We start from the raw sequence: 15,433 nt of genomic DNA on the forward strand, positions 1-15,433 counted from the left end.
AAGTACTGGGATTACAGGCATGAGCCACCATGCCCAGCAAAAATTCTAAATCTTATACCTAAGCATTTCTAAGCAGAAATTAAAGTATGGTTTAAGTAATTCCTGGAGGGCATTCACATATCCGTTGAGTAGAAAAAGCACTAAGTATAAGTTACTGCTTTTAAATTTGTCTTTCTTTGGGTATGAGAAATGTGATTCTCATTGCTGGGTTGTTTTTTCCAGATAGACCACCTTGAAAAAGAAACTAGTCTTTTACGACAATCAAAAGGATCAAATGTTGTTTTTAAAGGAGTCGACTTACCTGATGGGATAGCACCATCTAGTGCCAGTATCATTAATTCTCAGAATGAATATTTAATACATTTATTACAGGTATTAAAAATTTTGTTGCAGGTATTGAAAATTTTACATATGAATAACAAAAATCATTGGTAGTATGTTTCTTTATGTTTTTATTTTCATTTTACTCTATTTTAATTTTTATATCACCAAAGCATGCAGATGGTACTTTTCTTAATGCCAGATGTAGGTGAAGGGGAGGAAGGCAGCAAATCACACTGCCATGTGTGTACCTATGCAACAATCTTGCATGTTCTTCCTATGTACCCCAAAACCTAAAATGCAATAAAAAAAATTTAGTCTTCATGTATTTCTTTGAGTTCTCAAAATAGTAACAGTGAAATATATTTCTATGGATATTGATGTTAGATGGAACATTATAAATAAAAGCAATTTATACCATGCATTTCATTCATCTGCATGAGCACCATGTTCACATGCCTGTCATTCATGTGAAATATATGATTCACATGCAGAACAACAAACAGCTACTGTAAAGCAGTGTTGTGTAAATGAGCACTTTTATTTATTGCTGTCTATAAAACAAAAGAATAAACTCTGGCAAAGCTTTTTAGTGTCATGATAGAATTGTTTCCCTTTTTGCCATCACAAGTAAGAGCTACCTTTTTTTTTTTTTTTTTGAGACAGAGTCTTACTCTGTCGCCCAGGCTGGAGTATAGTATCGTGATCTTGGCTCACTGCAGCCTCCACCTTCTGGGTTTGAGTGATTCTCATGCCTCAGCCTCCTGAGTAGCTGGGACTGCAGGCATGCATCACTGCACCTGGCTAATTTTTGTATTTTTTTTAGTAGAGTTGGTGTGTTGCCATGTTGGCCAGGCTGGTCTCAAACTCCTGGCCTCAAGTGACTTGGCTGCTTTGGTCTGCTTTGGCTTCCCAAAGTGCTAGGATTACAGACGTGAGCCATTGCACTTGGCCACAAGTGAAAACATCTAAACCAAATTGTTTCTTATCTTTTTCTTCCATTTACCTAATAAAATGTTAGTTAATGCACCACCAAAGAAGAAAGGATACTGTACTATATTGCTTGCCCTGGGTTTGTTTCTAAGTTTTGCTGTCTATATAATGGTCATTATGAATGTCCTCATTGACAGATCCTTTTCATTATTTTATTTTGACTATCTGTAATATCACATGCATTACAAATATAATAATGTATTTGATTATAAGTACCACTGTTAGGTGATCCATTTGTGAGTATACTTGTGTTACAACTATTAAGTACTCATTTTTATTTTAAAACTTACATTAATTCATTTTTTTCTCAATATTGGGATTTTTATATTATCTAAGTCAGGTAGGGACAACCTTAATTCCTTATTAGAATATTGTGTTATATATTATTATTTTTAAATTTATCATTTTAACACTATTATTTCTCTTATTTGTCTGAGGTATGGGGACACTATTAGCAAATATTGGTAGTATGGCATTATCGTATTTTTTGAGATAAAATTCATGTTTTTTATCATGAAATATATGAGAAGCATTGTAGTAGATTAGAGAGTACCAACTGGAATCTGAAAACCTGTTCAAAGTGGCAAAACAGGTACTTGGGCTCTCAGTCCTAAGGCTATATAGAGCTATAAGCGTGGCAAGACCTTTGGAGTCAGACGGCTCTGACCTCAAATGTTGGATCTGTATGTATGGAAAGCACCTGACAACAAGCCTGGCATATTTGCTTGATAAAAATGATTGCCAAGTTAGTGTTAACGAGTTTTTGGATATTAAGTTATTTAATCTTAAGTTTCAATTTTATCTTTAAAATGAAATAATTGGAAAGGATAATTTGAGTGAGGGTGTGAAATTATGTGTTCACAAGAGGGTATGTGGCCGAGTGACTAGAGGTAAATTTGTAACTATTCTAGCTAATAAAAGTTTGTGATCTGGTCATTTGTGTGCTAATTGCAACTATCATATATGATAAAAATAATTTCAGTTGTTGTTTAGTACTCTGTTTTATGCCTTAAATGAAAATGTTCAAAATACAGAAAAATGATCTGTGTTGCTTAAGGATTTGGTGATTTTTAACTTTTCTATAACGTTGTCAGAATATGAATTTATACTTTCAAATTCAAAATTTTTTCTGATTTTTTTGTTTGCGTTCTTATTTCTAAACCACTTTTTAGGAACTAGAAAATAAAGAAAAAATGTTAAAGAATTTAGAAGATTCCCTTGAAGACTATAACAGAAAATTTGCTGTAATTCGTCATCAACAAAGTTTGTTGTATAAAGAATATCTAAGGTATAGGTATTAGCAAAACTTTATAAATATAGTTGCAGTGTATTCTTGTTCATCGTGAAAGTAACATAAAAATAATTGAAACTTTGTTTTGTTCTTCCCTTCTGCTTCTTCCTGTCCAATTTTTTTTTTTTTTTTTTTTTTTACTCTGGTAACTACTGTTAAGAACATGTTTATAGAGACAGTGTATTGATTACATTAAGCCTGGGATTATCCTGCCTGGGTTTGAATCTAGACTTTAATATTTGCTTTTAGTAAGAGCTTGAGCAAGTTGTTTCACCTATCTGTGTCTCAGTTTCCTTATCTGTAAGTTTCTTTGTAAGTAATACCCTTTTTGTAGGATTGTTATAAAATGTAAGTGAATTATTAGATGAAAATGCTGAGACAGCGGGGCGCGGTGGCTCAAGCCTGTAATCCCAGCACTTTGGGAGGCCGAGGCGGGTGGATCACAAGGTCAAGAGATCGAGACCATCCTGGTCAACATGGTGAAACCCCGTCTCTACTAAAAATACAAAAAGATTAGCTGGGCATGGTGGTGCGTGCCTGTAATCCCAACTACTCAGGAGGCTGAGGCAGGAGAATTGCCTGAACCCAGGAGGCGGAGGTTGCGGTGAGCTGAGATCGCGCCATTGCACTCCAGCCTGGGTAGGGTAACAAGAGTGAAACTCTGTCTCAAAAGAAAAAAAAAGAAAAGAAAAAAAATGCCGAGACAAGTGTGTGGCACATATGAACAGTTTGTAAATGTTAGCTGTTGTTAGCATCATTCATCATCATCATCATCACCATCATCCTTGTCCATATATGTTTCTAGGGAACTAACATATTTCTCCTTATTCCGTCATCTTATTTATATCAATAGAATGATTTCCATACTAGGAATTAGAATATCTTACTCAAAGGTGATTTAAACACTAAGAATAATTATTATCTGACCTAACCAGAACCACAAAGCTAATTATAGGGCAGGTCATATTTGAGGATTGTTGTTATCACCTATGATGGTTGTAAAATAGCTGCATGAATTCAAGAAAGATGGAACTGTGCCCGTTGAGAAGAGGAGCATTTTTATCCACATAGATTTTGTTTTTGAATAAACATTTTTTTCTGGTGATATCTGGCAGATGTTCACTCTGATCTCATTTGCCCGAATTGGGTCACATGCCCAAGTCTGAACCATTCAGTGGCAAAGAGAATGATACCACTACAATGGGTTTATCCCAAGAACATTACAGATGGTTGTGGAGTGCTCATGTGTAGACAAAATTTAAAAAAAAATGAATTTGTATATAAATATGTTTTAAATTACTTTGGAAGTTCAAAAGTAAGAATTTATTGTATACAACATGATGTTCTATATATGTATATACTATGGAATGGCTAAATCAAGCTACTTAACTTATGTATAATCTCACTTACTTGGGGTTTTGTTTTTTTTCTTAGACAGAGTCTTGTTCCGTCACCCAGGCTGGAGTGCAGTGGTGATATCTTGGCTCACTGCAACCTGTGCCTTCCCGATCCAAGTTATTTTCTTGCCTCAGCCTCCGAAGTTGCTGTGATTACAGGCATGTGCCATCACACCTGGCTAAGTTTTGTATTTTTGGTAGGGACGGGGTTTTGAGATATTGGCCACGCTAGTCTCAAACTCCTGGCCTCAAGCAATCTGCCCACCTTGGCTTCCCAAAGTGCTGGAATTACAGCATACTTCTTTTTATTTTTGTAGTGAGAACACTTAAAGTATTCTCTCTTAGCAATTTTAAAGTATATAATATACGGTTATTAACTTTAGTCACTATTATGTACAGATCTCTTGAACTATACCTAACTCAAATTTTGTGTCCTTTACACATCTTCTTTTAAGTCTAATTATTTCTGATGTGTTTGTATTCAAAATATTTTGTAAGCATTTAACACCCAAATTTGAGAGTGGGGTCAGAATGTTGGAATTTGATTTCTAGAATTAGTGTGGGGTATTATTTTTCTACCTTTTTTCTAGTTTCAATAAAATATTGGTAAGATTCAGCTTCAATTATATTATAACCCTTTTAGTGGTGAATCAGGGAAGAACAAAAATAATTTGTTAACTTTGTTGCCTTGCATTTATTGAAAAAATTTTAATTCTAGGCTAAACCCTTTTAAATTAAATTTTAATTTCTGTGTTTTCAGATACTGAATAGCTGTGATATCTCTTGTGTTGAGAAAACTTTAAATTTGCATAATCTGAAGTTTTCTTGTAAACATTTTATTAGGTTTACAGTATTGTCTTTTTGTTTTGTTTTGTTTTTAGTGCAAAGGAGACCTGGAAAACAGAATCTAAAACAACAAAAGAGGAAAAGAGAAAACTTGAGGATCAAGTCCAACAAGATGCTATAAAAGTTAAAGAATATAATGTTAGTAAAACATTTTTAACATAACTGTACAGTATTATACAAACTAGGATAGCTAAATTCCACATGTAATATGGATGTGTCTTTGTGCAGAATTTGCTCAATGTTCTACAGATGGATTCAGATGAAATGAAAAAAATACTTGCAGAAAATAGTAGGAAAATTACTGTTTTGCAAGTGAATGAAAAATCACTTATAAGGCAATATACAACCTTAGTAGAATTGGAGCGACAACTTAGAAAAGAAAATGAGAAACAAAAGAATGAATTGTTGTCAATGGAGGCTGAAGTTTGTGAAAAAATCGGATGTTTGCAAAGATTTAAGGTACATCTGATTCTTACTTTTGCTCTGAATATGAAAAATTACAAATATGCAGAAGTTGGGATGGTATCAATAATACTTACCACCTAAATTAATAGTTAACATTTATTAACACTTTGCCATAATGCTTCTCTGGCTTTTGTATGAATGTTTGAATTGCAGACATTCCTCCCCTAAATATTTTTGTACAATTTTGAGAAAACCCTTTTTCTTTACATAATCATGGTAACTTTATTATACCTAACAAAATTGACAATGAATTTTTAAATATTGCCTAATACCCAGATTTTAGTCACATTTCCTACATTTTCCAATCAAGGAATAAGCATTTGGAAGTTACATATTATACATCTTTTTAATGTAGGATCCCCCTTGTTTTCTCTGAAAAATGTTTGAAGATATATCTGACGTGTGTGTGTGTGTGTGTGTTGTGTGTGTGTGTGTGTGTGTGTGTGTGTGTATGATTTTACTTGTTTCTCTGTCCCTTGTATTACTAAAAGTAAGGTCAGAACCCTTGGTTAGATTCAGGTTTAAATATTTTTGGCAAAAATACCTCATAAGGAATGCTCTATACTTTATATTGCATCACTTCAAGAGTATCTGCTTGTTGCATATTTTGTAATTGTTTACTGTGTTAAGGAAAAGACAAGCAGACCAGGTGTGGTGGCTCACACCTGTAATTTCAACACGTTGCAGGCAGGAAAATTGTTTGAGCCTAGGTGTTTGAGAACAGCCTAGGCAATATAGTGAAACTCTGTCTCTACAAAAAGGGTTTTTTTGTTGTTGTTTTTTCAATTAGCTGGGTATGGTGACGCATGCTTGTAGTCCCAGCTACTTGGGAGGTTGAGGTGGGAGGATCACTTGAGCCCAGGAAGTTGGGCTGCAGAGAGCTATGATCATGTGCCACTGATCTCTAGCCTGTGCACCTATATAACAGAGTGCATCTCTCTGTTTTTTTAAAATAAAAAGAAGAAAAGACAACCATATACCTCCATTATTAAGCAATTTAGTTAACTGGTAATAATTTGGGACCATACAAATAACAAATTATGCATCAGTCCTAATGGTTTTAGCATCCACTGATGATTGTTGCCTAATTCAATTATTAGGAGTTGCAAACATCATAATTTTCTGGTTATATAATGCACTTAACATTTATTAACAGACATGCTTTTCTAACATGGGAAATCACATGTTTTTAAAAATGGTTTTAAAATCTGTTTTGCTTTCAGTTGTATTATCTTTTATTATCTTTCTCAAAAGTGGCTAGTGCTTGACCAGAAAAAAAGGCACCAGCATAACTCAGTGTATCTTTATTTACATAGGAAATGGCCATTTTCAAGATTGCAGCTCTCCAAAAAGTTGTAGATAATAGTGTCTCTTTGTCTGAACTAGAACTGGCTAACAAACAATACAATGAACTGACTGCTAAGTACAGGGACATCTTGCAAAAAGATAATATGCTTGTACAAAGGACAAGTAACTTGGAACACCTAGAGGTAAGTTTGTGTGATCCTTGAACCTTGTGATATTAGTCATTTTTCTTCAGTATCTTTGTGTTTGGATGGATTTGGCAGATTTTAGTTAAAGTTTGTCTGCATTTATATAAATTTAGCAGAGATATAATTATCCATATTATTCATTCAGTTTAGTTATGAATATTTTGTTCCCAAATATCAACACACACACTTATTATCTATCTATAGTGGCAAAATGACTTCTGAATGATTATCTAGATCATTCTCCTGAGGTCACTTACATGATTTAGCTGAATCAAACCTCTTTCAACCAGACATCAAAGAGAAAAAAGAGCATGAAACAGGTAGAATGTTGTAATCAAAGGAAGGAAACACCCATTAAGTACCCATCTCTTTCTCTTACCCCTGTACCCAGAGCAAACTATTCTCCTGTGGTCCCTGGATTTTGTTCTTTGGAATGGATGTAGCCAACAGTAACTGAAATGTTAAGGGCTCTTCCTGGACCATCGATGTACTCTGTAAATTCTCATCATTTTTTATTGTAGAAATACAAAAGACTAGAGTAGAATCTCATAAGTTTCAATCTGTTACTATGGCTCAGACCCTTTATAATTCTCTTATAGCCACTTGAACTCCGTATCTTTTACTGCGGACAGAACAAGTTCCTGATTTGTTCATCTTCCTCGTCTGAAATAGGGGCTTATGTCTTTTGGATTATTCTTATCTAAGATCCTCTCACAGGAGTAGAATAAGATCTAATTCTATTAGCTCAGAAGCTTTGCCGGCTCAGAGAGACACATTCAGTAAATGAAAACATTGTTCTGAGTAGCTTTCAGGACTCCTACTAAATTATGAGACATGTTTATCAATATTACTTAGAAGTAGTCATGATCAGTTTGTTTTTTGCTGCTTTGCCAAAGAGAGATGATTATGTTAATTTTTATAGAAAATTCTGCCTATTTAGTTATGGTAATAATTTATTTTTTTCCATGTCCTTTGTCCTACCCTCTAGAGCATTATAAAGTCCTAGTTGAGAGACGTCTGGTAGATAATGTATACGTGAATGATTTTTAACGTTATCATTTTCCCAAAGAATATTTCTTACCTTTCCTCAAGATTTTTTTTTTTTTTTTTTTGAGATGAAATCTCACTCTTTCACCCAGTCTGGAGTGCAGTGGCATGATCTTCGCTTACTGCAACCTCTGTTCTGCCTCCCAGGTACAAGCAATTCTCCTGCCTCAGCATCTGAGTAGCTAGATTTCCAGGCATGTGCCACTATGCCAGGTTAAATTTTGTATTTTTAATAGAGAAAGGGTTTTGTCACATTGGCCAGGCTGATCTCGAACTCAGCCTCCCAAATAGCTGGGATTACAGGCATGCACCACCACAGTTGGCTGAGTTTTTATGTTTTTTGTAGAGATGAGGTCTCACTTTGTTGCCTGGGCTGTTCTCAAACTCCTAGACTCAAGTCATTCTCCCACCTCAGCCTCCCGCAGTACTGGAATTACAGGTGTGAGCCTGAGCCGCTGCAATGGCTGATATTGACTTTTTTTTTTTTTTCCTCTTTTTGAGACAGAGTCTTGCTCTGTTGCCCAGGCTGGAATGCAGTAGCAAGATCTTGGCTCACTGCATCCTCTGCCTCCCTGGATCTTGGCTCACTGCATCCTCTTCCTCCCAGGTTCAAGCGATTCTTCTGCTTCAGCCTCCTGAGTATCTGGGATTACAGGAATGGCCATCACGACTGGCTAATTTTTGTACTTTTAGTAGAGATGGGTTTTTACTATGTTGGCCAGGCTTGTCTCGAACTCCTGAGCTCAAGTGATTCACCTGCCTCAGCCTCCCAAAGTGCTGGGATTACAGGTGTGAGCCACCGTGATTAGCCAGTGTTGACATTTTTAATAGATTTTTTGTTTGTTTACTTGCTTATTATCTGTTGCCTTTCACACTCTGGCCAAATCTTGCCACCCGATCCCCACTCCCACACACACATAGGTACTGAATGGGCAGAACTCTGAAGGCCAGAATTTAGTATTTCTTTTCATTATGAACATCTGTCATCTGTTGCTGATGGCATACTAGGATGCTCAGCAACTGCGTGCTTGAAGGAAGTAAGCACTAGTTTTGTAAAGGTTGGAAAACTCGAGTATTCCAGCTTGGCCAAAAGGAATGTACAGCTTTAGTAGCAGAAGCTAATACTCAGAAATTGAGTACATCAAAATCCTGTGTTGGATAACACAGGATTTTGATGATTATTTAAAAATAATACTTTACATTTTATATATATATGTGTGTGTGTGTGTGTGTTTGTGTGTGTGTGTGTGTGTGTATGTGTGTGTGTATTAGTCCATTTTCCTGCTGCCATGAAGAAATACCTGAGACTGGGTACTTTATAAAGGAGAGAGCTTTAATTGATTCATAGTTCCATGGGGCTGGGGAGGCCTCAGAAAACTTACAATAATGGCAGAAGGGAAGAAAACACGTTTCCTCTTCACATCGTGGCAGGAAGGAGAAGAATGTGAGTGGAGCAAAGGGGGAAGCCCCTTATAAAATCACCAGATCTTGTGAGAACTTACTATCATAAGAATAACATAGGAGAAGCCACCCCCACGATTCCCACTGAGTCCCTCCTACAATATATGAGGATTATTGGAACTATGATACAAGATGAGATTTGGGTAGGGACACAGCCAAACCATATCAGTATGTATATGTATACATGTCTTTTACATATATATGTATAGATATGTGCACGTATATGTATACATGTATTATGTATTTGTATACATGTATTACATATATGTATGTATATGCGTATGTATTATATATGGAGGAAATTCTAATTTTGTAATCTAGATTGTGAGTTTTAAGGAGATGTTATGTCATTTTGTGCTATTGGTCTGAATTACAATATAGTTGCTTAATGTCATTTTTCTTTTATTCAGTGTGAAAATGCCTCCTTAAAAGAACAAATGGAGTCTATAAATAAAGAACTGGAGATTACCAAGGAAAAACTTCACACTATTGAACAAGCCTGGGAACAAGAAACTAAATTAGGTAAGTCTTATAACTCTGATAATGTAAAATGATTAACATCTAATAGTGAATATTTCTTATTTAATGTTCATTTTTTATACTAGATTAAAAGAAAATACTTTGACTAAAAAAAGAACTTTCTGCCTAACGGTTTAACTTAGGCAGATAAATAATCCTATATTTACCCCCACCAAAGTTTGGTTTTCAGTCCTTAAGTTAGTTTTGTTTCTAATGAAATTATATATGTTAAAAATTTATGACTAAGCATTAGCTACTTTTAACCATTTAACAATTAAAACTGATGATATTTTAATAATGTTATTATGATTTCTTTCACTTAATGCAAGTTATATTAGTTATATATCATTTGATATTTTTAAATTAAAAGATCACCAGAAACATCAAAGAAAATTTGAAAAGTTGTATTTCTCATAGTTTCATTACTATATTACTGTATATTTTTGTGGCTATATGCTTACATATTTTATATATTTTAAATTATTATAAACATTGTTCTATACTGTATTTAGATAATAATATCAAAAATATTTTTGTGGCTGGGCACGGACGCCTGTAAGCCTAGCACTTTGGGAGGCTGAGGCGAGCAGATCACCTGAGGTCAGGAGTTTGAGACCAGCCTGGCCAGCATGGTGAAACCCCATCTCTACTAAAAGTATAAAAATTAGTTAAGCATAGTGGCAGGCGCCTGTAATCCCAGCTAGTCAGGAGGCTGAGGCAGGAGGATTGCTTGAACCCAGAAGGCAGAGGTTGCAGTGAGCCAAGATTGTGCCACTGCACTCCACCTTGGGCTATAAAAGCAAGACTCTGTCTAAAAAAAAAAAACATTGTGTTTTATTCATCACACTTGTAAATACTTATGTAATATCCTACTGTATTTGAGTGATTAAATCACTACCCTTTCATGGAATATCTAACAGAGACATTACTGTTTCAGAAAGTGTTAAAATCTTTAGTTTTCCATATTAATTTTTCAAGTAGTTATCTTAGTTTGTAGGATTTTCATAATTTTATCTCAATACATTGTGCTTCATAATTTTCAAATAAATTTGCTGCTTTGGATGAGGTATTTTTGTTTGTTTGTTTCCTAAACCTTAGAGCTATTCAGGGTTTTTATTACTACATACAACTTTGCTCTTAAATTGGTAATAAGACACTTGGTTTACAGAAGCCTAACATTGGGAAATCTTAGATAAGCTACTTTTAGAAATGTAATTTTTAGCTCAATAAGAGATTAAATATGAATTGGCTTTTGTGTAGTATTTACATGGAAGAAGATACTGTTTAAATGAAGACCTAAAAGAGTATTTCATACAATTTTAGTAGGTTCTTTTTATTTCATCATCTTTATTTTTAAAAAATGCTGAATTCCCTACAGGAATTCTTTAATTTTCATGTGTCTTAATCTATTCCATATAAGGATTTATATCACCAAAGTTTTAAGAGTGTTTCTCTGTTCCCTGTTGCCCTTGTATCTTTGTTTAAAAATGTCACATCGTTAACTTTTTTTCATCTAGGAATTTATTAGTGTTCGGCTGTTGTGCTCTACGGTCTCTTTAAGAAAACTCCAAACCCAAGAACATATAAGATGGCTAATCTGCTTCAGTCCCTGTAATGTGCTTTTCTCTTCTTATCAGAGTTTAGCACAATGCAGAATGGAGAAGGACTCCTTTATATATTGGCATTTAGTGCAGTATTTTTCTATATGGTGCCTAACATTACTTGAATGAGTCTTTATTCCATAATGAACTGATTTACTAAAACTCTTAGCTCCTGTTAGTGATCCATAATTGTTAGTTACATGATTACTGCTTCCAATAGCTATTCTAAAATAATAAATTTTAAAGAGAAATACAGAATATAATGAAGTACTTTTTAAAACCAAGATAGAGACCTTTTTTTTTTTTCCAGGAAATATATATTACTTTGAGAAAACTCAGTTATAAAACTTGAACTTATGAAGCTGGAAAAATAGGAGGGGGCATTATTGGTATTGTAAAAGGCTGTTTACAAAATGAGTTGGTGCTGAGTTGCTGCTTAGTTCCTTTAAATAATTGGCTACCCTAAACACACGTGAATTTTAAGTTGCTGAAAAGCAAAACACTCTACCAAATTTTGTTTTTTCTGGACCATGTTTGTTATACAAAGCAAAAGTATGTTTTCTTCCTCCTCCTCAAAAAATGGTTAACTAATGACACTCCTATGTGATGCCTTTTTATGGTAAATTGGCTTTTAATACTCTTTCCGTTTAGACACAGACTTTTGTGTCCAAAGACAAGCTAAATAACTACATATATATGATTAAGGCATAACAACTAATAAAAGTATGTAAAATATTTGATATTAGGTCTGTATGATATTACAATCGTAGCAGAGGGGAAAGCAAACACGTTTCCTCTTTACATAGTGGCAGGAAGACTATCACAAGAATAGCATGAGGGAAACCACCCCTACAATTCAGTTACCTCTCACTGAGTCCCTCCTACTATATATGAGGATTTTGGGAACTAAGATGCAGAATGAGATTTCGGTGGGGACACAGCCAAACCATGTCAGTACAAAGACCAAATAATACTCATAGTTAGACAAGATTATATTTGGTAGAATCTATCAATCATACGGCTTCACATTTTACTTTTCAGCTTGGCTCTATGAGACTAAAAATCAAATAATTGCACTTATATTCATAGTCACTTTGCTTTACTGCATTGTTTCTCATACAGTTTATCTCCTTTCAGTAAAATGTTTACTTGCCATTTAAAAAATTTATTATATGTGATACCTCCACACTAAGTCCTTTATGTTGTTAGTTCCACAATTCTATGAGGGAGGAATAGGTGTTTTTTTCTTTAATCATTTGATTGATGAAGACCATTAAGTTCCACAGAGATTAAATGGTATAGACATCAAACAGTCAGGAAATAACAGAGCTGAGATTAGACAGTCAGGAAATAACAGAGCTGAGATTAGAGTCCAGGTTTCATAGAATTCAGAAAGCTAATGTGCTTTCCATAGAACTATACGGCTTTCTTATATACAACATCTAAAATATCTGAGATAATTTTAATATAAACAACATGAGATTGACTTAAGTATTTTATTGCATATAGGTAATGAATCTAATATGGATAAGGCAAAGAAATCAATAACCAACAGTGACATTGTTTCCATTTCAAAAAAAATAACTATGCTGGAAATGAAGGAATTAAATGAAAGACAGAGGGCTGAACATTGTCAAAAAATGTATGAACACTTACGGACTTCATTAAAGCAAATGGATGAACGTAATTTTGAATTGGAAACCAAATTTGCTGAGGTTTGAGATAAGTTTTATCATACAATTAGGGAATAAGAATTAGTCTTGGTAGACATTGTATTATTGTTAAGAAGTTTGTATCTCTGAAGTAGTTTATTAATATAGTGCTATGTTTCATGTAATGAATACATAAAAGATTTAAATCTGAATTGCTTAAAACAAAAGCAGGTATTTCTGTAAGTTCTTGTTTCTCACCAATGTTATACTGTTAGATTTAATATATGAAAAGTTATTTACTAAACAATGGAATTGCGTTTCACCACCATCCCTTCAACAAATATTTATTCGTTGCCTATTACGTGTCAGACCCTATGTTGGGACTGGGAGTATGGCAAGAAGCAAAATGAGACAGTAACCTCTACTTTCAGGGACTTTACATTCTAATTGGAGGTTTTATATTTTTTTGATGTGGTCAGAATCATTAAACTGCATGACAGTAAATATAGTTTGCAAGTATTTAACAATTTATGATTAAACACAACTCTTAACAGTGTTTGCATACCTTGAGATTTAATGTTTTCCAAAGCATTTATATCATTTTTAACTATGTCACTAAATCTATATGAATAAGATTTTATTAACTCATTTGGCATTATTTGTAGATAATATAATTGAAATAAAATATAATGAGCAGATTGCATGCTAAGCAAAATAAGAATATTACAAGTTCAGATATTATTATATAATGAGTTACCTAATAAAAATGACTTTTGTTGGATTGGAATATAACCAGAGTTTCCATAATTTGTTTCTGATTCTTTCATCTTTTTACTCGCTTTCAGTCTGTTCTTAACATTTCACACTCAATTTAATATCTGGACTAAGGTCAAGTAAAGAGGATTACAGTACTTTAAAAGCTAGATTACAAGGAAAACCTCACACAAAATTGATGTATCTGAACATTTTTTGTTACATTTTCTTAGCTTACCAAAATCAATTTGGATGCACAGAAGGTGGAACAGATGTTAAGAGATGAATTAGCTGATAGTGTGAGCAAGGCAGTAAGTGATGCTGATAGGCAACGGATTCTAGAATTAGAGAAGAATGAAATGGAACTAAAAGTCGAAGTGTCAAAGTAAGTGCATATAAACATTTTAGTCATTTGACTAGATGTATCTCTCTAATTTGTCTTTGAGAAGCCCAATTAGAAGTATACAAGGATAATATTTGTAGTGGTAATTGATACTGATTTCTTTTTATAAGAACAGGATTAAGTAATATTAAGATTGGTTTTAACAGGGTTAAATAATAATATTAATGAGGATAATATTTTTAAAGAGGAAGTGACTTCTCAAGATTTACAGTTTTTAGAGTTCGGGCATATTATTGCAGAAATATCCAGTTCTTTCACATACTGAATTTTTGGGAAAGAGGTGATGGATAAGGAATGGTTATTTAGTGTATTAAACCTAAATTTCTTCACCTTAATAAGGGAATAAAAGTACCTCTTCTACTTGGTTCACAAAGTTGCTATAAGAATATGATAAAAAATTCAGATTTTGATTTAGTTTACATTTATCGGGCATTTACTATGTACTAGGCACTGTGCAAGTTACTAAACTTGTAAAATTATACTTAACCTTGAGGTTATATTTTGTTTTTATTTTACATGAAGAAATATTTCATGCTAGTTTAGAACACAAAATATATCAAAGGAGTAAATACTGTGTGCCAGCTATATGCTGTATTTTCATTCTCTTTTTGTAATTAGGCGATACTTCAGTAGAAAAGTGTAAGGACCACTTAGTTAATCTGTCAAACATAAATTGTAAAAGTATTTTATGGCCTAGTCATAGAAATATAGCCATTCCTTTGGAGCCTGATAGTTCTCTTGGGCATATACATTTTTGACACCATTTTCACTATGAAAGACCCTTTTAAAAAAAAATTGGTCCTTTCTTCTCTTAGACCTCTTTTGATATAAACTAATTATAATAGTTCATTTTAATCATATTTTGTTAATCATGCAACTGGCAATGAGAGCATCTGATCAGTATGAGGAAACCTGTCTTATCTGTAACACTAAACTAAAATAATTCTAACCCAAAACAAAGAGACTTTGCATTTTGCTTTGCCTGTATTGGCTTGTTACAGTATTCATAAGGGAATTTGAAGGAGTTATTACCATTAAACTATCACTTTTTTTGTAATTTTCTTAAATGCATGTTTTGTTTCCTCATTTCTGATAACTTATAGATTAAAACATGCATTAATACATTTAAGGATTTTAGAAATTTTATATTTCTGTATTCTTAACTGAGTGATAGTATTAGATAAATGTACT

The 15,433-nt window shown here is 33.6% G+C and overlaps 1 protein-coding gene across 6 annotated transcripts in view; it reads left to right on the forward strand.

Annotated features, from left to right (window-relative positions):
- The window catches only part of CEP290 (centrosomal protein 290), a 90,194-nt gene that overhangs the window by 31,003 nt on the left and 43,758 nt on the right, over positions 1 to 15,433 (forward strand). For all 6 annotated transcript variants that reach the window (XR_012518398.1, XM_039472306.2, XM_074402451.1 and 3 more), the window contains 8 exons: positions 223 to 372; positions 2,487 to 2,602; positions 4,884 to 4,986; positions 5,077 to 5,307; positions 6,630 to 6,803; positions 9,725 to 9,836; positions 12,944 to 13,149; positions 14,073 to 14,224. Coding sequence is in view for 5 of the 6 variants with exons in the window: in XM_039472306.2 (XP_039328240.1) it covers positions 223 to 372; positions 2,487 to 2,602; positions 4,884 to 4,986; positions 5,077 to 5,307; positions 6,630 to 6,803; positions 9,725 to 9,836; positions 12,944 to 13,149; positions 14,073 to 14,224 (1,244 nt within the window). In the remaining variant the exon portion in view is untranslated. The remainder of the gene's footprint in view (positions 1 to 222; positions 373 to 2,486; positions 2,603 to 4,883; positions 4,987 to 5,076; positions 5,308 to 6,629; positions 6,804 to 9,724; positions 9,837 to 12,943; positions 13,150 to 14,072; positions 14,225 to 15,433) is intronic.

Source organism: Saimiri boliviensis, chromosome 7 (assembly GCF_048565385.1).
Source record: "Saimiri boliviensis isolate mSaiBol1 chromosome 7, mSaiBol1.pri, whole genome shotgun sequence".
NCBI lineage: Eukaryota > Metazoa > Chordata > Mammalia > Primates > Cebidae > Saimiri > Saimiri boliviensis.